General features: G+C 53.0%; 9 protein-coding genes across 9 annotated transcripts; 3 read left to right on the top strand and 6 right to left on the bottom strand.

The window, feature by feature from the left end:
• Positions 1 to 265: 265 nt before the first annotated feature.
• Positions 266 to 925, bottom strand: J4E85_004480 (uncharacterized protein; the record flags this gene model as incomplete). The annotated part of the gene is made up of 2 exons (XM_051468736.1): positions 266 to 545; positions 609 to 925. 2 exons carry the CDS (start codon positions 923 to 925, stop codon positions 266 to 268), a joined length of 597 nt encoding a protein of 198 aa, XP_051326951.1.
• A 1,478-nt stretch (positions 926 to 2,403) lies between these two features.
• J4E85_004479 (uncharacterized protein) lies at positions 2,404 to 2,791 on the bottom strand (the record flags this gene model as incomplete). The annotated part of the gene is made up of 2 exons (XM_051468735.1): positions 2,404 to 2,670; positions 2,777 to 2,791. The coding sequence occupies 2 exons, from the start codon at positions 2,789 to 2,791 to the stop codon at positions 2,404 to 2,406; spliced, it is 282 nt and encodes a 93-aa protein (XP_051326950.1).
• Positions 2,792 to 4,483: 1,692 nt separating this feature from the next.
• Positions 4,484 to 6,490, bottom strand: J4E85_004478 (uncharacterized protein; the record flags this gene model as incomplete). Its single annotated transcript, XM_051468734.1, has 2 exons — positions 4,484 to 5,371; positions 5,423 to 6,490. The coding sequence occupies 2 exons, from the start codon at positions 6,488 to 6,490 to the stop codon at positions 4,484 to 4,486; spliced, it is 1,956 nt and encodes a 651-aa protein (XP_051326949.1).
• Positions 6,491 to 9,191: 2,701 nt separating this feature from the next.
• Positions 9,192 to 10,118, top strand: J4E85_004477 (uncharacterized protein; the record flags this gene model as incomplete). Its single annotated transcript, XM_051468733.1, has 1 exon — positions 9,192 to 10,118. One exon carries the CDS (start codon positions 9,192 to 9,194, stop codon positions 10,116 to 10,118), a length of 927 nt encoding a protein of 308 aa, XP_051326948.1.
• A 410-nt stretch (positions 10,119 to 10,528) lies between these two features.
• On the bottom strand, positions 10,529 to 11,878 carry J4E85_004476 (uncharacterized protein; the record flags this gene model as incomplete). Its single annotated transcript, XM_051468732.1, has 1 exon — positions 10,529 to 11,878. The coding sequence occupies one exon, from the start codon at positions 11,876 to 11,878 to the stop codon at positions 10,529 to 10,531; it is 1,350 nt and encodes a 449-aa protein (XP_051326947.1).
• Positions 11,879 to 12,840: 962 nt separating this feature from the next.
• J4E85_004475 (uncharacterized protein) lies at positions 12,841 to 13,399 on the bottom strand (the record flags this gene model as incomplete). The annotated part of the gene is made up of 2 exons (XM_051468731.1): positions 12,841 to 13,180; positions 13,236 to 13,399. The coding sequence occupies 2 exons, from the start codon at positions 13,397 to 13,399 to the stop codon at positions 12,841 to 12,843; spliced, it is 504 nt and encodes a 167-aa protein (XP_051326946.1).
• A 1,814-nt stretch (positions 13,400 to 15,213) lies between these two features.
• On the top strand, positions 15,214 to 16,263 carry J4E85_004474 (uncharacterized protein; the record flags this gene model as incomplete). Its single annotated transcript, XM_051468730.1, has 2 exons — positions 15,214 to 15,385; positions 15,446 to 16,263. The coding sequence occupies 2 exons, from the start codon at positions 15,214 to 15,216 to the stop codon at positions 16,261 to 16,263; spliced, it is 990 nt and encodes a 329-aa protein (XP_051326945.1).
• Positions 16,264 to 17,056: 793 nt separating this feature from the next.
• Positions 17,057 to 18,644, bottom strand: J4E85_004473 (uncharacterized protein; the record flags this gene model as incomplete). Its single annotated transcript, XM_051468729.1, has 2 exons — positions 17,057 to 18,222; positions 18,530 to 18,644. The coding sequence occupies 2 exons, from the start codon at positions 18,642 to 18,644 to the stop codon at positions 17,057 to 17,059; spliced, it is 1,281 nt and encodes a 426-aa protein (XP_051326944.1).
• Positions 18,645 to 20,429: 1,785 nt separating this feature from the next.
• Positions 20,430 to 22,254, top strand: J4E85_004472 (uncharacterized protein; the record flags this gene model as incomplete). The annotated part of the gene is made up of 3 exons (XM_051468728.1): positions 20,430 to 20,878; positions 20,930 to 21,105; positions 21,158 to 22,254. The coding sequence occupies 3 exons, from the start codon at positions 20,430 to 20,432 to the stop codon at positions 22,252 to 22,254; spliced, it is 1,722 nt and encodes a 573-aa protein (XP_051326943.1).
• Positions 22,255 to 24,626: the final 2,372 nt, after the last annotated feature.

The following is a 24,626-nucleotide window of genomic DNA, read 5'->3' as shown; positions in this document are numbered from 1 at the left end:
TGATCGAACTGATCGTGCGCTTCCTCATGTACTTGATCTGAGAAAGCTAGATATAAACACATGCTTTAGACTGTGCGAAGAAAGCTGTTCTGTCAAAATTGCACAATCAAGAGATTCGGAGTACTTTGCTTGTATGATAGATCGGTATAGATCACCGTAAAGGTCTGTATGTTACAACATAGCACACGAAAAGCAAGGGTATCCTCGAATACAAATCCGTAACGCCGTTCTCCCCTGCGCAAACTCGAAGCTCCGGTGTATCTACTTAGCCAGCAAGCTCCGCCTCTTTGAAAATCGGTATGTTAATGTCAAAGTCTTCGTCATAGCCCGCTACTCTACCCAGAATACAGTTGGCTTTCTTTTGTGCCTGCTCGCTCATGCCCGCCACATGCGTGAGTGCGATGTGGTTCATAAGTGTTTCTACACCACCATAAACGCCCGTGACCTTGTCTTGCCCTGAGCAGAGCAGGCAGCCGAAGTTGTCATCGTTCGAGCTAGGTTCTGCTGCCTTCTTCTTCACGTGTGACTTAGCGAGAAATATCCACCTGAAGAGTGGGAGACGAAGTCAGTATAATTCTCACATGCTGTTTGAACAAGGACACGCTTACCGATACCGTATCCCGGACATGGAAGTCTTGACACGCGGGTCCACTATCTCGACAGTCTTGTTCTTTTTCGTGGGGTGCGGCTTCGTGAAGACGTCGCCCGTGAAGGTACAATGCTTACACCCCCAAATCTGCTTTGTGTTGTAGTAGCCGCAGGGCTGCGTGCGGACTGTGATACCCTTCTTAAGGTCTTCTCTGACAGCCCAGGCACCCTTGCAAAATCCCCAGTAATCGTTGTCCTTGTTAGGGCGGCCGTTCATCATTCTTTCACCACCTGCTGGTCCGCTTTGAATAGTATCGGATCTGATGTTGTTGCGCATACGGTGGCCTGGAAGGATGCCGATCGGAATAGAGCTGCTGCTGTCGGTTGAGGCGACAGATGGCGTAAAACTAGCATGTCGAGGTCGACTTGTAGCTGGAGAAACTGGCATCAAAGAAGTAGCGGCTGCTGTTGGAGAACTATACAAAGCCGCTTGGGAGTTGCCGTTGCTACGTTGGCCGGGTATGCCGCGTTCTGTTGCAGGTGCAATATAATGCTGAGGATGCACTAACTGTCTAAGGCTGGCAAGGTGTCCTTCAGCTGGTGCAGGATATTGCTGTGGCTGCGTATACGGTACGGATGGTATTTGGGAAAGTGAAGGGGAAGGATCTCGTTGCTGTTGTGATCCAGGCCAAGGCATGTGCGTAGGTGCATTTGCGTCATTCTTGGGTGTATTGATGGGCGGCGCATGAGGCTGAGGGCGTAAAGGTGCCAGCGGTGCAATGGGAGAAGGTGTATATCTGTCTTCTGGGACCATATAGGGAGAGCTGTATGGTGGAGCACTACGAATCTCATCGTCTTGATCATATGGTGCTACTGGAGGTCGGGCATGTTCACCTTGCGATGAGTTGGAGCTTTTGCGGCCAAGAGAAGCTGTCTTAGACTGCGTAGAGCTAGAGGTATCAGACCATCGAGGATGTAGTGTATGCGTTCCTGTCTGGTGAAATGAACTACTTGCGGGATGCGGTTGATTGTAGACATGCTGCTCCTTTGTCGGCCTGACGATATTCACTTGACCGGAAGCCAATGGTGAATCATGGGAACGCTCATTCAGGCTTCTATCCAGCTCTTGCATTGATTCAGTATATGCGTCTCGGTCATTGAGCGTGGTCAGCGTATCTCGGCGGGTGGGATGGGCACCACTATGCCTGTGGGGTTTCCCTAGTCTTGACTCGTTTTCGACGTTAAGGCCTTGATAAGAGCTAATCATGTGCTGGATATCATTCATAATCGATGCGCGGTCTTCAGGGCGAAGTCTGTCCAGAGCTAGAATGACAGGCTCCGCAGCTTGAGCAGGGGTATAGGCCGGTCGAGATGCTCTCGGCGTGTCTTTGGGCCGGCAATAGTCGGGCAGACTGTGTCCAGTATAACCGAATTCGTTCTGCGATTGAAAGCTTGCGGTCGGATAGCTATCTGACAGTGAACGTATCTGGCCATGCCTCGAGTCACTTGATGTGTCCTTGTAGTTCTCACCGACCGCCCTCAACGGTCGCACCATCGGCTTTGCTATGTAGATTCTTTGTTTCAGCTCGTCCAATGTCGTCAGAGTCTCTTTTCGATTCGTAATGGAGGCTTCGTGGAGGACATGCAGATTAAGCACACAAACTTCGCTGGAGGCTCAACGTTAGCTCTATCCCGATATGCCAAACATCTGGATACTCACTTCGTAGCGGCTTGCCGTAAGCTGTTGATTATTTCGGCCTGCAGCATGAAGCCTATATGGTAGAGACGTTCCCGAGCGGTATCTGTGCGCATGTCTTAATTCTCGGGTCCACTATACGAGCCTGTCTCGTAGAACTTACCATCTCCAACGCGCACATAGTCACCCAACTCTCTCTGATCTTGCTTATATCTGAGAGCGATCTGCTGTTCTCCAGCGATAAGAGAGTCTTGTAGCTGCTCCTCCTCCCATTCTTGCTGACCTTGATCGCGTGCTTTACGAGCGCGGCGTTTCTGCTTGACAAGCTTGAGGAGCTCTGATCCACCGTGGAACGCTGAAACAACAGCAGACACTGCTGCGACGATCTGAGTAATTGTGAGCAACAGTCAGAAGAGAAGACTTGTATTCTTAGGCGAGGTCGCGTGCGCACTCCTGCAGAAGAATATTGGGGGCATAAAAGAGTAGACCTACTTCAAGACCGGACATTCTCGATGACGAGTTGCTGTCCCTCGAAGGTAGCCGTTTTGCTTTGCTGGCTGGCTAGATAGCGCTCCCAGATCGTGTTGAGACCATCAGTGCGAAGCTTTCCAATGGTTTCTGGTGTTGGTTCTCGTTGGATCGAGGATGATTGAGCCTGAGCAGGCTGAAAACCGAATGTCTCGACTGACCCTCGGATTTAGGGCTGACTAGGCTTGCGATAATCACCAGCTGCGCGCAGTGATGGGCCCTTCTAACACATGCTCAATCAGTACGAGAGGAAGCGGAACTACACGTAGAATTGTCGCGTAAGATGATGCGATGGAGGCCGAAGGGGAAGATTGGATAGCCAAGCTGGAATAGAATAGATTGATTGTAAAGTGAGAAGGGGAAGTCCCTCAGAAGGCTGAAGAGGGTTCCTTCCCATCGGTACTCCGCCTCGCTCGAGTCTGACTGGGTGGCCTGCGACCGCTTTTTACATTAGGCTAAGCCTTTGCTGAGCCAGGCGTAGGCGACAGTATTGCTTGACCGAGGTGCAGCGCTCATTGTGCTATCTAGCGCGGCCGCTCCAATGATGAGTAGCGATGGCTTCAGGCCAGGCGGGCTGTGTGATGCCGTCTAGCCTGGAAGCGAGTGGCATACTGTATCGTAAAGCAGGAAAGGCTTGGCTGGTGGCTTCTTTGCAGCCACATCTCTGACTAGTCCGGCTCTTAATTTGACAGATGCGCTCTGCTGCCAGTATGAGGGCCTATCGTGACGGGTGAGGCTTGAGGCCTGCTGCTCGCCAAGAGGTGGGGGCTGAATGGTGAGGGCCACACCCCGAAAGTTGCTTGAGAGCCGGCCCTCCTTGCAGGATACGAATTCAGCATGTAACTAGGTAGTGTGCGCTGTAGGTCTCGGAGACGAGAGACTGGAGCTCGGTCACTTTGGCTGAAGTCTGCTGGGTGGACGGCAGTGAGATGATGGTGCGCCTTCCTGCTTCCGCTCCCGAGCGGGGGTGGCCAGGTGGTTCGCGCCATAGCCACCACGCTTCTCCAAACGGTAGCTGCGACCGTGTGCCATGCCTGCCTACGAAGAGTACGCGCGAGAAGTCTGTGCCAGAACACACTCAACCGAATGCTCATTCTTTCTAGACAGCTTTTCGCAGTACCAGAATACATTGTGAAAGCGTTCGCAACCCTGTATACATACGAAACAGCGCCGATGCGATGCATTCTGCCGGTTCACCGGTCGATCCTCTCGGCCCCATTCCAGGAATGTGGGTTTCGGGACGTACAGCGTTCAGCAGGAGCCCATAACTCATAGGCTCTAGTCAGCGACAAAGTGACAATAAGCGCAGTGATAGGTGTTGAAAGTTCCATTCGCAAACTTGCAGGCCTTCTAGCGGTACCAAAGTCTTTCGCCTAATCCTATCCTTTCACCGACCAGCAGTACGTCTCGAATCATCCCTAGCCGCACATGAAGAAGTCCAGGGATATCCTGGAGAATGCAACCAGAACGACCCCCGCTTATAAGAAACAACCCGCATAAACCCAAATGGCACGCGAGTACATTTTGCAACTCTCGGTGTATCAGCGCACAACGCCCTAGTAATACCAAGTCCCGATCGCTAGAAACGCGATTCAACGTAGAAGGACAAACGAAAAAAAAGAAGAATGAGATGTTCTCGAAAGTTTATAGAAGTGAATGAAGAGACAAAGCTTATGCGTCTTCGAGCTGTACTCTCTGGCTCTTCCGGTTCCTGACTTCCACCATCGTGGGGGTGAGGGCCAATCGATCCACCACACGATCCTCGTGCGGACTCGTCAAAGTGCGAACCACGCCTCTTGGGCTATTCGCTCTGCTGACAGATACACTTCTTGCGACGCCGACCATGGCTTTCGCTGTGGCGACTTCTTCTGTCTTTCCCTCCCTTCTCCTTGCTTGGATCTCAGCTCGCTTCTCACCGAGTCTACTGGCCGAGTGTGGTGGAGTTGACAAGCTCTGCAACCTCTGCAGTGGGGAGGGTGCGTCAAGAGGTGCAGAAGACGGGTGCGATGACAGCGCGCTGAGTTTGGTCACCTTCGGCTGCTGTTGCGAGGGCGAGCGGATTAGTGGGGACGACGGCTCGCTGTTGACTGTAAGGGTCTCGCTTTTCAGAGCCCTCACTGGCTTCGTGCAGATCTCCCATTCAGGCTCTCGCTCGTCAAGATGCAACGTAATCGGTTTAGGATGACCGGGTGATGCCTGGGCGACTATGATCGTGATCGATTCGGCCTCAGATTCGAAGCTGCAAATCGAGGTAGGGGTCAATGCTGGCTTCAGATACGGAGATGCTGCAGGCTTCAGCTTGGTAGAATCCATCTGTCTTGTCGTGTTCTCTGTATTCTGAGCGAAATTTTGCTGAAGGGGAGACTTCGTGGGCATCGTCCGGGACCGCTTCAGATCCTTTTTGCTACGGCTCATGATAGATCCTGACAGAGGTGACGGTGCGCGGCCGGGGTTGGTGGACGGAAATAGGGACAGTCGTGGTGAGCCAGACGCTGGAGCGGGCGACGTCACCCTGCGCTGGAGATTGTAATCTACGGGACTTTCGTCCTTCTGATCGTCCTACTTTCACGTTAGCCCTAGTTGAAAATAGCCATACCTGCGGATACATACCTTTGCAGACAGCTCTAGCAGCGACTTGATCTTCTCGGAGTTGCCTTGCCGTCTTGCCAAAAGGGATAATCGGTTCGGGTCGGACTGCAAGAGGTTTCCGAACATGACGCTGTATCTTTCCATTGTGATATCGGGAAGGCTGACGTCCAGAAGCGGCCCTCCATCATCTGCGGACCCGGTCGGATTCTGTGGTAGTGCTTTGTTGGTTGTGCCCGATACTTCAACCTGTGGCACAGGTGGGATCTCGCCTGCAACGCCTCGCGCTCCTAGAGCAGGTGTTGTGAAAGACCGTTGCATAGACTTCTTAGGCCCATGTGACGGCATATTTCCGAGCGTCATAGCACGATCTCGGGTCGCAGACGTCTCCGGTGGCGACTGAGGTGGGACGAACTCTCCTGGAGCCCATTTCCGCGATGCTCGGATATTCGGCCTATAGGTCGGCGGTGACACACTGCGCAACTTCTCTCTCTCCTTCTCTTCCGGTCGAGCTGCCTGGGACTCATTGGCTTCCTCGTCATGGTGGCTGTCTGCGCGAGGTGCCGCGGCAACGGTCTGCGCCAGCTGATAGAACGATGGCTTTTCTGGTTGAGGAGGAGGCGCTTTACGAAACAACGACTTCCATCGGCTGATTTTGGACTTGGGTGCCTCAACACGGCTGCTCAGCGAAGCTGAAGAGTCGTTGGGGTGGTTTAGTGTTGCCATTGGAGATTGGGCGGGTTTCGAGTCGGTTGTTGGTACCGCAGCCTCAGGCGTTGATTTCCAGTGTGAACCTGAGGTGGGTGACCCAAGAGCGATACCAATGACCCCTCGTTCTTTCGTGGCGTCTGGACTGTAGAGTACAGTTGTGGAAGTAGTAGGCGATTGGAACGAGTGGATATGGTCCTGAGAATAGATCGATGGTGCAAGATTTGTTTTCCTATGGAACATGAATGGACGCTCTCCAGGTCCACTCGATGTGCTTGGCCGCACTGCCGTGCCTGGGACTCCTAGATTTACTTCGGTGCTCAAATCGGAAGTGGAGGGCTTGTATTTGTCAACGCCTGTTTGAGAACCCTTAACAGGCGGCATTGAGGCCCCATTGTCTTGCTCCGTGGCGTCCCTGCGATTGTTTCTCAGAAACCTCAATGACTTCGACCTTGTAAGCATCCCGGGCATCTTGGGTTTCAAATTCGTTAGAGTGAAGGTATAGTGAGTATGAAGGAAAGACAGGAAGATATAGGCGTGGTTGTAAAGGAATGGACAGCTCTAGTGAGCCAAAGAAATGGAACAGGCCGCGACACAGTCGTGGAGAGGTTGAGAGAAGGAAGAGATGCAGAGAACGGCGGAATGTGCGCCAGTATCACCACCGGTCCGCCAGGAAACGAGCCTGGCGCCTCCACACTTCGCTGTCATCATACCAGCGGCAATCACTCATCCACTTTCGGGGCGTCTGGGAGAAATTGCAGAGTCGAGAACCCGCCCGTTGCGGAGCCAGGACCAGGGTAATGCGCTGCATGAGATCGGTGGTTCGATTGGCTCTGCGGCATGTCGCGCCAACGGGACCCATGGCATTTGGCAGGATCACCTCGTCTGCGCCGTGGCAGGGTGACGATACCGGGGGGAACAAGCGACAAATGCTGCAGGGTTGGGATGCACCAACCTTGGCCAGGTGGTTTCAAGACGACGCTGGGCCGAGGAGCAATTTCGCGATCCGCCGCCAAGACGATCTGACCGACTTCACTGGCTGTGGTAAGATTATCAACCGTCAACGAGCCCACCCACCGTGCAACGAGGCTACCTACAACAAAGCTGACGTCTGCTCTTGCAAGACGCAAGCTGAGGTGCACATGCGGAACATGAGAAGCTGCGACACTGGGCCACGCTGAAGCAACAAGTTCTCGCCCACCTATGATCGCTGGGAAATGAGACCCCAACACATCATGTGTGGATACGGCGCGACGTTTCGGGCTTACTTACCCAAGATTGCGGACGAGGTGTCGCCGCCTTCCTAATCAGACAGGCATGTATACGCGCGACAGATGATTGAAACGAGGCATGAACGGTCTGGCCTGCCTCAGGCACTCACGCGACCTTGTCTAGGCGGCCAACACGCCCAGTATGCAAAACGCAATGCACCTGTGAACGCTCAATCCAGAGGACATACCGAAGGCGAGTATAAGCATTGTACTTGCCGCAACCCCACAGCTTGCTCGCCTAATGTGCCGATACACTCTGCATGCTCATTGTGCAGCTAATCGAACGACTTTCCTCCAACATCTCCAGCACACGTCGTGCGTGCCCACATCCACAAGTGCCGGATCAAATCCCCTGCGACATATAGAAGCAACCGATATACCGGTCTGGACATCCCTTACGAAGCTACGACATATCGATGACCCTGCTGTCAATCTAGGAAAGGATGTCGCAGTCTCGAACGCATGCATCGCAGGAATTGATGCAAGACTCCTCTGTCGATGCGGCGTAGGACCGTTCCAGTTGGTGTCTGCCTCTGCTGCTTCATCGGGAGGCAAAGCTGGCGAGTCTTGTTCCCACCTCTTTCGAACTTCGCTCCTCGTCGCCTGACGCAGATGGACTTGGACGATTAATTGAAACTCCTAATGGCTTCGCGAACTGGCTCCCGATTGGCAACATATCTTCGACCCTCGCTCCCTATGTAGCAGCATGCACAAAAGTCGCAGTTGGACTTCAGGACCATCTCCACATTCCGAGTTGGCCATAGCACCCACGCCCATCTTCTCTTCTCTTTCTACGTGGTCGAACTTGCTCGCAACTTTCATGCGTCGTGCATACATCGTTCCCGCCCTTTGAGAGAGTAGTTCAAGTGCGAAACTTGTGCGTAGATCCAATAGAATATGATGGCTTCGGACGTCCGCGGTTTCTGTATGATGCCTTCCTTCGGGTATCTCATTCGGCCGGATGAATTGCACGTTCATTGAAGCGTATATCGAACACCGCACAGCGACAGGTTCTGCAATACGTTTTATCGACTCTGTTCGGGACGCAATGGAAGTGTTGATTAATCAATAAATCCACTTAACGTCCGTGCGGCACTCGAGAGAAGTCCGCAGAGACTTTGAAGCAGGCCTCGGGACCATCCGACAGCAAGTTCAGTAATCTTACTTCTACACCACGAGGCTGCCTCTGACGTAATTCAAAACGATATTCGTCGCAAAGTCGACTCCAAGTTACTCGAGAAGAGTTTCGCTCTATCGCGCATTGCGACGGGACAGAACTTGAGTTCCTGGACAGCTGCAGGCGCAGTTTTAGCTGACCACATACCACAAGTATGCGCTAAGGTAGCTGTAGCGCAGAACATTCAAAGTGGTCGATGGAAGGCCGCGGGGACATGTTTGCCCGACCGGTCACGAGTGTTGCCGAAACTTTAAAGACGATACCTCGGGCAACCACCTAGTCGGACTTCTCTTCTGACCTTTTGCTCGAAGTAGCCAGAATTCCTCAAATCAAGGTGAAATTACCAATCTTTCGGACGAGATCTGCGGTGAATTAGAGGCGGCACCTTGGGCCTTCGGCGCGTTGACCGTCGTTGGACTACACGATATTTAAGGTTAATGGCACTTTCAGATATGTATTCAATAACACACCCTCAGACGTCAACATCAGTCCCACTCGACCATTCGTCTCTTGTGTCTTCGTACATTCTTGCAATAACTCATCCCTCCTCAAATACTAGCATTCGCTGAATTTATCCTTTATCTTTCTACAACGACAAGCTGCTGTACACCCAGGTGTCGGATCCATCAACTGCAATATGCACTTCAACCCCGAAAAAGACATACCCGACCTATCGGGAAAGGTCATTGTTGTGACAGGCGGCAGCAGCGGTCTCGGCAAAGAGAGTGTTCTCCAACTTGTCAAGCACAACCCAGACAAAGTGTATCTCGCAGCCCGGACAAGCAAGCGAGGCAACGCAGCAATCGAAGAGATCGAGAAACAAGTTCCCTCAGCAAAGGGGAAGATACATTACCTCGAGGTAGACATGGCATCGTTCGCATCCGTCAAGCAAGCCGCCGATCGCATCCTCACCGAAAACACTCGTCTGGATATCCTAATGAACAACGCCGGCACAACAGGCAACCCTGCAAGCGTAACGAGTGACGGCTATGAGGTCCAATTTGGAAGCAACTACATGGGCCCTACTCTCTTCACCAAGCTCCTCATGCCACTCCTGCTCAAGACGGCCGAAGAACCAAACAGCGACGTTCGCATCATCAACCTCAGCTCCGAACTATTCAAGCAGGCTCCCAAAGAGGGTATCCTCTTCCCTAAGCTCACAACTGCCTGTGAGGACATGAGCTCTGTAGCTCGTTACGGGCAATCGAAACTGGCAAACTACTACTTCAGCAAGATTAGCGCACAGAAATACCCAAACATCACGTCTGTAGCTCTCCATCCCGGCGTTGTCAACACGGGCATCTGGGATAATCTGAAGACAAGGAGACCTGTACTAGGTACGGTCCTTTCTGTGGCCTTTGGTCCGTTCTTGACGAGTGTCCCCGATGGTGCGAAGGCGCAGTTGTGGGCCAGTACCGCGAAGAAGAGCGAGGTTAAGAGCGGGGCTTTCTACACACCAAAAGGCAATGGGAACGAGTACACGCAGGCAATACTCAAGAATGATAAACTTGCGAATGAGCTGTGGGAGTGGACCCAGAAGGAGTTTGCGAAGCATGGATTCTGATTAATGTTTGCGCTTGTTTCAAATCTTTCATCAAATCGTACGGGTAAAGCGATGGGGTATGCTTTTATGAACAATTCATACAGCGTTATCGCAGTTTTTAGCAAGTAATCATAATACAAAACCATTTACACTGCAGCTCCTTAATGTCAAAGTGAATAGCAACAACTGAGGCCTTGCAAAAGGTAGTAATTGTGAGCAAGCAAAACATCTGAAAGAGCACGGGAAAGAGCAACATCACACAGCACATAGCGAGATTTCGCTAAATTTCGCAACATGAAAAAGAAACGCGTTCATATGTATGCTAAACATCGCTCAGTCTCGAAGATTCATCAAACGCCGCTGATGTGAAACTTATGAACCCATGCCCAAGACCCATATTTTAAGAAAAAAGTAAAGAACAACGCCACAGCTCATGCTTCGGCCTGCGCCCGCTGACCCGCGGTGCCCAAGTCAACACTTTTATGATATTGCTTACATGGCAAATTCTGGTGCGAATCGTCCTCGTCGTACTCAATGTCAAACATACGCTTCAGCTCTTTACATGCTACCATATATTGCTGTCGAGCACCCGGGCTCTCCCTAAGAGGATTAGGCGCCTTGTCCCAGCCATGCGGCACCCCGGGTACACAGTGGTAATGCACGCGCTTTCCGAGATCCTTTTGTAGGCGGTCGCGGAATCGTTCGCCCTCAGCGAGAAGCATGTCCCATTCACAACAGAAGAGGACAATGTCGTCAGGGAGCGCCGCAAGCATGTGTTTTGGTGCCACACCAGGGCTGAGCCATGGATGTGCAAGATCGAGCGAAGGTGGTTGGAGATACGAGTCGTCGAAGAGATCGGTGAAGACAGCGGGGAGGTTCTGGTCAACCCTCGAGCACGTCTCTCGGCGCTGGGCGCGGGTTTGTGTATAATCGATCGATGGATAGAAGGATACTATGCCTCTGATCTTGAGGACAGTGTTGGACGCCTCCGTCATGACTGACACTCCCGAGTTGTCTTTGTATGAGGATATGAGCGATAGCGAGGAGGCGCCTGTCTGGCGGAGCATAGCAATGCGATCGAGGCGTGACTTTTGGCGCACGAGTGGGACGCGGGAGCCGTTCGGGGTGAGGTTTTGGCCAAATGCAGGAGGAGGCTGAACGACAGCATTGGGAACACTACCCGCGCGGTCATCGATGATCTTGGCGCCAGATGTCGTTCGGTCGAAGAGCTCGCCCTGCAGACACAGCGGGACCGTAAAGCTCATGTTGCCTCCTGAGGAGAAGCCCGATATGGCGAAGCGATCTGCATCTAGCATCAACTCCTCGGCGTGTTGCGCCAGCCAGAGAACCGCATCGGCACCGTCTTCGACAGCCGTGGGAAACGGATTCTCAGGCGCGAGGCGATAATCGACGCTGACGACTACGGCTCCGACCTCGTCGACGACGACACCGCACCAGCGCGCATCGTCGTGTGCAGTGCCCAGTACGAAACCGCCTCCGTGGAAGTTGATGACAACAGGGTATTTCCTAGTACCCTTCAGCTTCTTATGCTTCTTGTATTCCTTGGGCACGTAAAAATTGAGGCGGAATTTGCCTTTCAATGGCGAGACGGTGGCATCGATGTCCCTATGGAAGGCAGGCTTCGGGGGTCGTGGGCGGGCCAGGCGGTGGAGCATCATGCCGATGCCCATGAGGACGCGCCAAAACTGCGCCTGGACGTGGAGCATCCATCGCGGCCGGCTGCTCTTGGGTTGTGGTGGGTTGTCGACGGATACGGTCATGTTGACGGCTGACGGTTGGTGGAGAGGATTGAATCACCCTATACGGCGCGCGCCATCAACGAGGCCGCGGGTGGTGAAAGAGATGAAAGGGGGCTGTGCCTGTGGCAAGCCGAGTGCTTAGGGGTGATGCGTGGTGGTAGTGTCGCGATAGTGTGGGACTAGAATTGTCGCGACGGAGTTAGTTGGGACGTCGAGTCCTTGGTTGTGCGTTTAGTCGCAAGCGTTGGGAGTCTAGAAATGTGAGGCCCAGGGCCGCGCAAGGGTCCCCGATAGGCGATGACGTAGGCTAATCAGCCGCACCCCATCTATGCCACCCAATCCATGTGCTGTCGCGCTTTCACCCCAGTTGAGAAATGGCCGCGGAGCAGAGCGTGCATGGTGATGCCTCGGCGCCGATTTCAACAGACATTTGATGTTGTCGATGCGCCGATGTGGCCAGTCGCGGCTGGCTGGGTGTTCCGTGTTGCATCACAAGGCTGTCACACGACGACGGCAGACCTCTAGTCCTGCATAGAGTCGGGCACATCATCACTCAGAGCTCACAATCACAATCACAATCAAAATTAAGTACCAACTGGTCAGTTTGAACGGCGTGAATTCACACCGCTCCTAGTGATAGATTATAGACTACATGTGTGCAGCAGAATTGAGCCCAGGGCAGAGACGTAAAGACCATACCCCAGGGCATCACATATCCAATGGGTAGACAACCGTCCCACCCAGTACCCAAACGAAAAGAGAGCAAACCGGAACGGGTATAGTGGCTGCTCAAGTCCTCAGAAAAGCGCCGAACGCTCACCTATTGATGCTGCCATGGACAAAATGCAAATGTAAACATCGATGGAAAGCCGACAGCGAAGTCGATATCAGACGTCAAAAAACGCCGGGGAAGTTGTGTATGCAAGTCAAGTGCAGAAGAATCGATAAGGAATGAGGGCAGATCAAGAGGTCCATGGAAACCTTCACGCGTCGACAAACTCGTACTCGTCATCCTCGGGAGCGACATGGCGCTTTGGGCGCGGGGCCTCGTCGTACAAGTCGAGCACTTCATACTCGTTCTTCACCAGCTTCTCTGTCTCCTTGGTTTCAAACCTCTCCACAGCCTTGTCGAGTGCATGGTTTAGGATCTGGCTGCCATGGCTGGGACCGCGATGGGCATCGAATGAGTAGGCGACCTCGGCATCTGGGGCAGGAGCAGCGGAAGGATGGTCAACGTCCTCGTCGGCGGACGACTCGTCACTAGCAGAAGCCATGTCCTTGTTGAAAGCGGTGCGAGCCTTCATGGGGCCGGGATACGATGCCCTGCATATGTTAGTACTCCGATAAGCAACCCGGGACCCGTGGAGGAGCCACTCACTTGATATGCGGGTACAGCTTAGCAGGGCGGGGCTTGCCGTCTTCCTGTCGCCGGCCAGGGCCAAACGACTGTCCGTTCGCCCACTTCGCCCTGCTGTTCTTGTCGCGGTTGAACTCCTTGGCGTCGCTGCGGAGGTCGCTGGTGAAGGTCTGCGAAGCCAACATGTCTGTGTTGCGACTTGGATCGACGGGTGTAGTTATAGTATGTATTGTGACTGGTTGGTATGGTTTGGCAAGAGTATAAACGGAGTATGTAGAGTGTTGTTGGGAGGTGCTGCGGCAGATGGCTAGTAGGTAGATTAGGTGTGACGGAGAAGGTAAACAATGGGATGCGACAGGTACGATAGCTGTGTCGAGGTAATAGGCACGGGTGAGAGGGAGGCGCGGCGGATGACTAGCAGCTGTCTTGTGAATGACTCTAAGAAGTGACTCAGGATGACGAGGGCTGGGGCGACGAGAGTGGCTATGCAGGTACTTATGGAAGATTACGGCTCGTGTTCAGGCCAGGCAGTTGTTTACTCGCGCCGCCCTTATGTCGTCAAAGGCGTAGGCACCATCCCCGCCTTGTCTGGTTCCTGATAAGGGGACTGTCGACGGGTGGGAGCTCATGACCTAGGTTCCAGCTTCCGACTCGCCGAGGCCTGTTGCCCGCTTTAGCCCGATGCGCAGCCGGTTTGACGCTGTTGCCCATGATGCCATCATGGCGGTTTCAGACGCCTTTGGCGGCCAACGTGGGCGAGTTGGAGGCTGCTGTGTCCTGGTTGGTGTGCATGGATATGCGTGAAGCTCCCAGCCCTGGAGCTCTCAAGCTCGCAAGCGCCCCAAGCTGTCGCTCCAGCTTCCGATCGCCGACCCCACATCGAGCCTCCACACCTCAGACAGCAACAGTCACGGCATGCATCCCAACAATCGCAGCTTATTAGATGACGCCCTTTACCACGCTCCCTGATAAGAGCCCGGATTCGGCCGCCGCGTCTGTGCCCGGCTGCTAGTCTAGCCCACCATCTAACGCGGGTGCGCGGCTTGCTACGAACCAGCCAAGACATGTACCCCATACCATGGCATTGCAACGCCCTTCCGTCAATCAGCTATCTTGGAACATTAACGTGTCTAGAGTGGCATGGTTGACTAAGGCAGCCGTTCCAGGTGCATCCTCAGGCACTCGCTTCAAGTGTGGTACGCGGCCGCTTCTTCGTCCTCCTCGTCGCTACTTTCAACTAAGCCAGCCTCGCTTGGGAGGACATCAGGGAACCAGCCATATGTACCGAGATCTACCGTGTACTGGCCCATCGCATCCTGCCTGACCTCTACTCCCTCTCTCCGCAGGGCATCCGCCTGCTGAGCAGCAGCGCTCGGGCCTCTTTGTTCCAGTCAGCAATCAAACAACAACCAACAAAGTCTTGTTATAGTGACAAGGAGCGCTGACCTCGGGCTGATACCGCCTTTGGCGTTGATCACGCGCTGCCAAGGCACGTTGCGGCTATGGAACGTTGAACTCTTGCTGCTATCGGCCGATGGCGAAGGCAAGTTCTTGAGACAAACTCCGACTTGTCTTTGACGTCATGCGTTAGTGATGCTGCGACACAATGGTCATGGTGCCGCTGTAATACCTTGGACATTCGGCTATGATCAGACAAACACGTCAGCAAGTCGACCTCGTCATCTGGGAACAGAACGCACGCTTCCCTACCAGCCTGGCAATATGACCATAGCTAGTGACCTTGCCAGAAGGCACCTCTTGAATCGCTTCGTATACTGCTGTGTACCATAGCCAGACTTCTTCTGAGCGTTCTCCTGGTGCCATGATAATCCGAGATGTAGGGTGACTGAGTGCGGCTGCCCAAGCCGAGCGACCGTGAACGCGACAACACGAGAGCACGTGATGCGGAACGCATGCGCGCGCCAAGCCTTCAACTTTCCGTATGGAGCTTCGCGACTGGCCTTTGCAGCATCACCCGCAACCAACGCCTCACCTCAACATGTCTGGTCTCGCCGACTATCTGGCTAAGAACTACCTCACGGCAGATTCAGAAAAGAAATCGAAAAAGCGCAAGAGGAAGAACAAGGACGCCGGACTTATCATCGACGACGATGACAATCTGGGCTGGAAAGATAAAGCAGATGAGGACGACGAGGATGCGCCCATGATAGGTATGCGAACTTCTATTTCCACAATTTGTGCAAGCTCGAGGCTAACAAATGACGCTTCAGTCGGCGGAGGCACTCTCAAGAAATCCAAGAAGAAATCCAAAGGCACCAGTGCCGCAACATGGACAGCCGTAGGCGTCGCCGCGCCCTCACACGCCGAACAACTTGCTGCCGACGCTGCCGCCGCAGATGCAATCATAGCAGGGACCGCCGCCGATCGCGAGAAGGCCGCTGAAGCGGAGGATGAAGCGCCGGAGATGGTAGACACAGACGGTGTCATGAGGATGGAGTCGGGCGCCAAAGCAGGTCTACAAAGCGCTGCCGAGGTCGCAGCAGCCATGAAGAAGAAACAAGACGAGGAGAAGCGCAAAGCCGAAGAGGCCGCAAAGGAAATGGGGAGCGCTGCGCAGGAGACCATCTACCGAGACGCCAGCGGTCGCATAATCAACGTCGCAATGAAGCGCGCAGAAGCACGGAAGAAAGCCGAAGAAGAAGAACGCAAGAAGCGCGAGAAGGAGAAGGCAGCGCGCGGAGACGTACAAAACGCAGATGCAGAGCGCAGGAAACAACAGCTACAGGACGCGAAGACAATGACGATCGCCCGATACGCAGACGACGCGGAGCTCAACGACGAGCTGAAGGAGCGAGGGCATTGGAACGACCCTGCGTCAGGCTTCTTGCGCAAGAAGAAGGCTGGACGCAGCATTACAGGCAAGCCTCTATACCAAGGACCGTTTCAACCCAACCGGTACAACATTCGCCCAGGACATCGATGGGACGGTATCGATCGAGGAAACGGGTTCGAGAAACAGTGGTTTGATTCGAGGAATAGGAAAGCCAACATTGAGAAGCTGGAATATCAGTGGCAGATGGACGAGTAGAGTTCTGGGGTTGTCAACCCACTCTCATAAGAAGCTGGGATGTATATCATTTGCATAGCGAGGCGTTTGGGTACATGACACACAATACGACGGCCATAGGAGACTGAACAACCGCTACTATCGCAAAACTATGTCCATCCTGCAAAAATATTTGGCTGACGAGACACCGAGGAAGGAGCGATACGCACAACCTGATCCGGACAAATCGGCAAAAAGAAGGTCAAGAACATACAACAGCGGGGATTCGCTTCTGGTCACCCACGAAGCTACTAGCCTGCCGGTATCTTGCTTGTATATGGCTGAGCGGACGGGAAGCCTAATTCTCAAGATCCTATGGTCGTATGTGAAAGAATTGCAAACTAAAATGGGATATAACCTCGATATGATTACGATCGCTCATGCAAACTACTTCGGTAAGGTCTACTGGCTCTCCCGTCACAGGGGCACTACGTTCGTATTCACCAAATGACGATACAAGTATAAGCCACTTCACTTCACGGTCCATCTGTCACCACGGCAGGGAGCGTCAAGAGACTCTTGTCGTGTCATTTTCGATGATGTTGTCCTTGACATAGATCCCCACACTCGACTCAGATACGAAACCTTGGTCTGTAAAGGCAAGATGGGCACTGTTGCACATGGGGGGCTTTTACTAGACATATGCTTGCATACTCTGATCAAACTACAAGAGAATAATTTCTCATAGCTTTCCGAACAGGCATGTCATGCATTCATTCAAGGTGCATACCTAGGTAGTGTTGTCTTCCCGACGTAGCCTACACTCATTATGCAATTATTCTCCACCGTCGCCTGCACTGCTATTATGTCTACCATGTCCGGCCTCGCCCATCTCAGCGCGATCCTCACTCGTCGTCCGACGGCGAGCACCAGTACTGACTGAGTGACCCGGCTTGGGGTGTTCGTGGTGGTCAACCAGAGGGAAGTGCAGACCAGGCTTGCTCGCCAACGCATCCCTAATCTCGTCTACACTTTTCGCCGCCCATCCTGCACTTCCCAGAGTACTCAAGGGATAGAGAAGCTGATTGTCCTGGTGCATTACCATTTCCTCAATGCTCGGAGGCGATTTGCTCATGATGATATCGATGTCCTTCCTGATTTGTAGGCAGAATGCGTCCAGGGGCAAGTCGTTCACATCATTACCGAACGGGTTCTCGATTTCGCGGCCGATGAGCGCAATGCCTAGGATGATGTAGGCTGCAAAGACGCTCGCTGGAATTGTAATGTATCCTAAGAGCTTGTATAGTTGAAATGGAAGGAGGAGGATATACACCCAAGTGATTTGACTAATGGCGATGCTGTATGCGAGAGGTAGCGGGGTCGACAGAATGCGCTCAGTACCCGCGAGCACATCGTTGAAGGTGGTGAGTGCATTGAGGGACTGCGTCTGGTAGATGGAAACTTTGAAGGTTCCGTTGTCATAGATTGACTTCATGTAGACGCTCAAATGGTTGAGAATCTCCAACGGAAGGTTGCCAAGGGGGGCACGAGAGCGTTTCAGCAGCTTGCGCGGGTTCGATTCAGCCATTGGCAGCCCAAGGAACTGTCCTGCTGTCTTGAAGATGCTTGGCTTCTTGTGCGCGTCTGGTTGGTCGGCGTCGCGCGCAAAGGTGTCTAGGTGACCGACCAGGTGCTTCAAGTCGTCGTAATGCATGTGAGGCTCAAATCGGAGCTTGTGCTTGAGTGCGACTGCGTACGCAGTGATCAAGTTGAGGCAGTTGATCTTGGCGAGTAGGTCTTGTTTGCCGAGCGTGGCGTCCTTCTCGTGACGTTCATCGACGTGTATCCAGATGAGGCGAGCAAGATTTTGGGACGCGAAAGTGAGTTGTGCCCAGTATTTGCGGCCATCGTTGTAGCGCTCGTAGGCGGTGGAACTTCTAAAGCTCAATGCGAGACCGACGACGAAACCAAGTACAGTAAGCAAAAGCTGGTTTACGCTGACTGGAGGTGGTCAATACACGTTGGATGGAAACAGAACAAGAGCTTAGCGTACGGTCATGTACAAACTTCGAGATCAAAGTTATCATGCTCGACCAGCCGGCTACAAAGAGCAAGGGCAGCACCATTTCAGGTGTTACACTGCCATGAACGCGGAGAAATACAGGCCACTGCAGAGGTAGAGGTACGAAGTCAGTATATGTCTCACATGACCTTCGCACAGTCAGAACTTACCTTGGAGTGATGATCAAGATCGCGCGGTCCAATCTAGTCAGCATTAGTGACTGTACGAGTCGTTATAGAGAAAGACTTGCAAAGTAGTCGTCGAAGTCTTTATCGCTTTCTTGCTTCTTCAGTGGCGGCCGTGTCGACGAGCCATTGGTGTCATTCGACACATTTGCCGTGCTTTGCATCTTCTCCGCCATCAAAACGTATCGTCAACTGCGAGAAAGAAAGGTCTGGAGATTGAGCTTCGTCACTCCTTGGTGTCAGGTTTTAGGCACGCGAGCACCTTATACCGTGTCGCGTGCCCCTATTCTTAACTCTCTCTTCTGCGTCATATCGGCCAATAGAAGTCTGTAGCCCAGACCTGGCGTTTGAGAAACCCTCGGAAGGCGCTGCGTGTCTAATGAAACAGTGATGGCGATGCTGTAAAGGGCAAGGCTGCGATAGGCGACTCCAATCGAATGCATACCCGTGGCGGGAGTGGTACCTTGGTAGAGCGTAGCCTCCGACTCACATACCGCTCAGCTTGGCAGGGTCCCTTTGCGGGCTTACTAAATATGTAATACGGAGTGAGAAGCGTTGATGGGTTGTCGCTGTAGGTTGCTCTCCCATGGTGCGACTCTGAGTTACAATATGTCCAACATCGCGTCCAATGCGAGGCTACTGTACGTCAAAGCTGTCACAATCCTCTAGCTTTGTATGCGTCGTCTGGTGGTTTCTGGCTTTGAAGTTCGGTGTTATTCACCAGGTAATGAGCGCGTAGATTGGATCGCCGGCTAAGACAAACTGTAATTCGCCTAGAATTCAAGCCTCAGCTGGTCGAGATCTTGTTCAGCGGCTTGGCAGCGTTGGCACTGGCGGCGCTAGCAGGCCTCCCTACTGTTCACGAACCGCAACCCAGGTCCATTCTAATCAGGTCTTAGCCGTGTTTTCTGCGCGACGGTCTAAAGAAACTCCAAGAAAGTTTTATTCAGCCTGCAGATATTTCTACTATCAGCCAAGTTGAGTCCACTGTACCTTGAAGAGATCTTCAATAAAGTACGATCTTAACAACCAGCCCGAGCCAGGACCAGAGGCGCACTCTACTTTTCCAAAGAGATCTTCAGAGTCTGATGTGCCAGAATCACAAACTCAGACACGGTCGGGGCCTTTGCTTCTCGCTGCCGTGCCGTCTGGTATCACAGTTAACTCCAGGGACTGTAGACCAACACTACTTCAGTATCGGCAAACACCGTCTCTTTTCGCATCTTTGGTCCATGTGCTGAATGAATCAATGTTTGGAAAGAGCACATGCGTGTGCGCATCTGAGTAAAACCATGTGCATGTGCAGCTTGATTTCGGCAGGCTCTTCCTCCTCTTGATCTTCATATTCTTCTCCTCCGCCTTCATTGCCCTCGTTCGTGCCAATTCGGGGGAAGGCTTTCTCGGCAAGGTCAAGCTATGCCGCCTCTCCAAGTGCTAGATCGCCTTTTTCCTTGAAATACTGCAGCTGCTTCTCTCCCGCCAGGCCCTCGTCTCCTAGACACCCATCAAATGCCCGCGCATCTATGAGTTCGCAGTATTCATATCTCGGAGAGCCTCCCACAACATTCTGCAAGATGGTCTTTCGTCCTTCTATTGCTTCCTGATAATGCATCCACGCGGTGAACAATTGCTGTGCATCAGTCGCATCGTCGCTACGACAGTGGCCGCGGTGGATGACGAACCCTCACTTGGGGTGATGGCGAAGTTACCTAGGTATCTAAGAATTCGAAGTGAGGTCTTTGCAGTCCTCTTGACGTGTTCCGAGGTTCTGGTCTGTGGGTTACCTCATGAGTGAGCTGGGATACATTGGCAGTCAGTTGGTGTCTGTGATCGTGGGCAATGCTGAGAGCGGCACCTGGGCAGTCAGGCCGATCACATGACGTCGCGACTTCTTTTTGTCCCGCTCGTGCAGTTCCGACATCCCACTCGCGACAACGCGCCGGCGATGCGCCCCACCCTCCATGTCCCTCTCCAAGCATGCAAAGACGTACTTGGCGAACCAGTCGAAGTACAGACACTTCAACGCGTTCAATTCCCTCGTCGAAGCGTCCATTCTCCAAAGCAGCGATGCCTCCAAATCCCGTACCCTCCGCCGCCAACCCGACAGCGTCGCCGACAAGCCAATCGCAATAAAGGACAACATCTGCACGAAGAAACTAAAGACTACTGCTTCCTCCGGGATACTCAAAGACTTTAGCAGCCCATATGACGCGACGGTGGTGAAGCTGCTACAAGATGAAGGTGCCGTGGTGGTAGGCAAGACGAACATGGACGAATTCGGCATGGGATCGCACTCGACACATTCACACTTCGGACCAGTGAAGATGCAGAGATACAAAGGAGAGGATGCAAGTGCGGGTGGAAGCTCAGGTGGAAGCGCGCTTGCTGTCGCGTCGTCGCAATGTTGGGCGTAAGTGTTTGACAGCCGACGAGGACGGAGTATGTGTGCTGAGACGAGCAGCGCGTTAGGTACCGATACTGGGGGGTCGGTACGGCTTCCTGCTGCATATACCGGGGTCGTTGGGTTCAAGCCGAGCTACGGACTGCTGTCGAGATGGGGCGTGATTGCCTATGCGAACTCTCTGGATACTGTCGGGATCTTTGGCAAGAACGTGGCGAGTGTGAAGAGCATTTTCTGTGAGTCTATAGAGATGTAGACCATGATTTCCACATCTCTGACTGAGTCCAGCCAAGGTCAACATCCACGATGCGCAGGATCCGACGTCCGTTCCCAACACAACCCGAGCAAAATTCCGTACAGGGAAGCGACCAACTTCGTTGAAGATAGGCATTCCTCTTGATTACAACATCGACACATTGCAGCCCGCTGTCCGAAAGGCATGGATTGACCAACTCAGACATCTGTGGAATGCTGGTCATACTTTGCACCCTATTCGGTTACCCACAACACAACAAGCACTATCAGCCTACTACGTCCTTGCGCCAGCCGAGGCATCGAGCAACCTCGCAAAGTACGATGGCGTGCGTTTCGGAAGTAGAGCCGAGGGCATCGATGGTACACCAGAAAGTGTGCTCTTTGCTAAAACCCGGGGTCAAGGTTTCGGTCCGGAGGTTCAGCGGCGTATACTCCTTGGAGCCTTTTCACTAAGCGCCCAGGCTATCGACAACTACTTCATACAAGCACAAAAGATTCGGAGGCTCGTACAACAAGATTTCAACGGGGTGTTTGCCAGTCCAAACCCGTTGCTCGATGCCGAAGAAACCGTGGCAGAAACAGAAGGAGTGGACGTGATCATATGCCCCACAGCTCCATCAACGGCACCGTCTTTGGCTGAAGTCGAGGATCAGGATCCAGTCCACTCCTACATGAACGATGTCTTCACCGTACCAGCTAGTCTTGCCGGGCTGCCAGCAATCACTCTTCCCACATTTACTCCTTACAAGGAAAAGAGCCAGAGTTCGACGGTCCCGGATTCATTCTTCAATTCTGTAGGACTGCAGATCATTGGTCAATACGGAGATGACGAACTCGTTCTGTATGCTGCAGAACAGATGGAGATTTTCAGAAGTACTCCGCAGCCCAATGGCAGACCGGAAACAACCGCATGGGGCGGTGGTCTTGAATGGCTTGTGGACGAATTCCTTCAAGCGCTAGGGCCCAGACGTCTTGACGCCGGTGCTGCTATGTGTGAGATGAGCCGAACAGCGTATGTGGCCACTTTCGCTGATAAGAAGAATCCGCTTGCTGCTGAGAGGAAACAGTTTGAGGCGGTTCAATACATTCGGGGAATATGGGGTCATGTGTATGACGAAGGTCGGATATAGAAGGCAAATTGATCTATCAGCCGCACGAGGGTGAATGAGTTGCCTAGATGCATGTGAGTTTCAAAGATGTAAAAGCATTTGCTCTGATACGTTCACCACCCAGTCACCACCAGTGTGTCTAATACGTAAGACCTCTCTTCTCTCTGGAGATGTCATGTCAAATGACAGAGACCATCGTTTCCATCGAGATCCTCAAAAGTGTCACTCACTCACTCAAGCACTATTGGGACTCCCAACTATAGCTCGATATTACGTACGCTCTCGCCTCACTCCAAAGACAACACATGCCTGATCCACCTCACTTACGCCGTCAATACCAGAAGTCTCGCGCTCAACATGAGCGTCAACTTCCTTGTGCGGTCCTTTGAGGACGTCAAGTCCGAACGTATCAAGGGGCGCGGTCGATGTACCGCTGGTAAGACTACCATATCATTGTATGGGCTTGGTGACAAGACATGTGGAGCCGTCCTCTGCGTGGAGGTTTGCTAGAAGATCCTAGTCACCTGGTATGTGCAACAAAGTCTGAGCGAACCGCGGCTGCCGCTCTTATGTTGATATGTTATTGCTTTCCAAGAGTTGTTGGGACCGGGTGGGTGTTTGGCATGGAGTCCACTGGCGTTAGGGGGATGACATACTTAGCAGCTACAACTCACCATGTACCGCCGCAGCCGCCATCAACTCCCGAGGTCACACGCCAACGAATTGGAAACTACGTCATATATGGGGAGTGGCTAATTGCTTAGATGCTGTTGAGTGTAGTCAAAAGATACATCTTATGATGTACCATGTCACTTGTCGTTTTCCAGGGTCCCAAGGTTTGCCTAGGTACCTAGGTAAAGTGAAATGCGAGGCTTCTCCCCACGTGTTGCCCACTAGCTGCATCATAGCTCCACTGACGGACCGTCGCGATTGGCTTCTCGGCCATACTACATTGAGCGCTACCCATCGATGCATCATCAGATCACGCGCTTGAACTTGGTGTAGATCTAGATTCTTGACTTCGGTCGCGCGTCCTTCCAGGCATATTCACATGCATGTAATTGACAGCAAAGATCCCACTGAAACAGGACACAGTTAGGAACTCGCTATTCGAGTTGTATGCACCGTACTATGATTCACATGAACATACCGCGAACTGCCAAGTCCGCAATCAGATAGTGCCCAGAAGCGGGGAATGCGCATGCAGTGCCACCACTCGAATCTGATGCAGCCAGTGGACGTTTGAGACGTAAGCACTGGATTAGGGGTCACCAACATCATCCCACGTTGGTGGTGCTGTGCCCGTGCCGTCCCATGGCTCTCAAGGCTCCAGAGCAGCGGGTCGTACCTAGGTACAAGCGATCTGCATGATGTCTCACACGTGCAGTGCGTCAACTCAAGCGCTAGAATACGGTGAGGAAGTCAAGGCCGAGGCGTCCTCTTTGTCAGTGGTCAGGCTATAGCTTCGAGCAGAGCGAAGGTGCCGTGGAGCCCGATGCACTGATACGGTTGCAGCGGCAAGTGACTCCATAGCCAATACCGTCGAGAGATGCTCGTATCAGCTTGAAGGCTGACGAAGGCTCCTCTGCAACCGGCCCGGTTGAGTATACCGGTAAGTGCGGCATATATGCGAGAGGCAGCCTAGAGCGGTACGTCTCAGCACGTAGCACACCCAGTGGGTGAGCTATCCAGCCATTCACCGGTGTTCCTCGACCAACCAGATGGTCTTCCCCTCCAAGCTGTCTGTTGTGTATGGTGTGAGACGAGCGTGGCGTACGCTTAACCGCGGGAATTCGAAGGGCGGTGGCTCTGATGGGGCGGTTAGCAGGTCGATATGTCACTCTCCATCGGACCCCACCGCCTCGCGCATGACCATTTCGAGTGACAGGGTCTCCACCGCGGCGTGGGTAGGGAGTCGTTACCAAGTCGCGGGCTGGTGGCCAGGTGCTCTATATAAGTGTCTGCCCTCAGCACCTTGATGGCTCATCACGCTCCAACACTTCCACAATCCAACCAACCAAACAATCCAACAACCCAACCAACCAATCAAAATGGCCCCCTGGTACGTCTTCCGACCGACTTTGGTGTTTGACACACGGTGGTGTGCTGCTGCTTCAGGGCTAGCGCCAGCACCGTGATGGACACTCTACTGGGAACATGGAGGGGCTCTGGCTAACAAACGAACAGCAACTGCTCCTCCTGCAAGTGCGCTGGTGACTGCTCCAGCTGCGGATGCGGATCCTGCTCCGTAAGTACATCTCGAGATATACCGACGCGGTGTCTTCCTTTCGGTCTGGAATGGCACTAACAATCCGAATAGCACTAAGCGTCAAGCTACCCTGAGCCTCGGAACTCTTCCAGCAACACTTCCATCGAGCGATTCGGAGATGGAA

This window comes from Alternaria conjuncta, assembly GCF_024043145.1.
Source record: "Alternaria conjuncta strain BMP 0040 chromosome Unknown scaffold_6, whole genome shotgun sequence".
NCBI classification, from domain to species: domain Eukaryota; kingdom Fungi; phylum Ascomycota; class Dothideomycetes; order Pleosporales; family Pleosporaceae; genus Alternaria; species Alternaria conjuncta.
The sequence above is the reverse complement of the archived record's forward strand: the minus strand, read 5'-3'. Positions and strand labels throughout refer to the sequence as shown.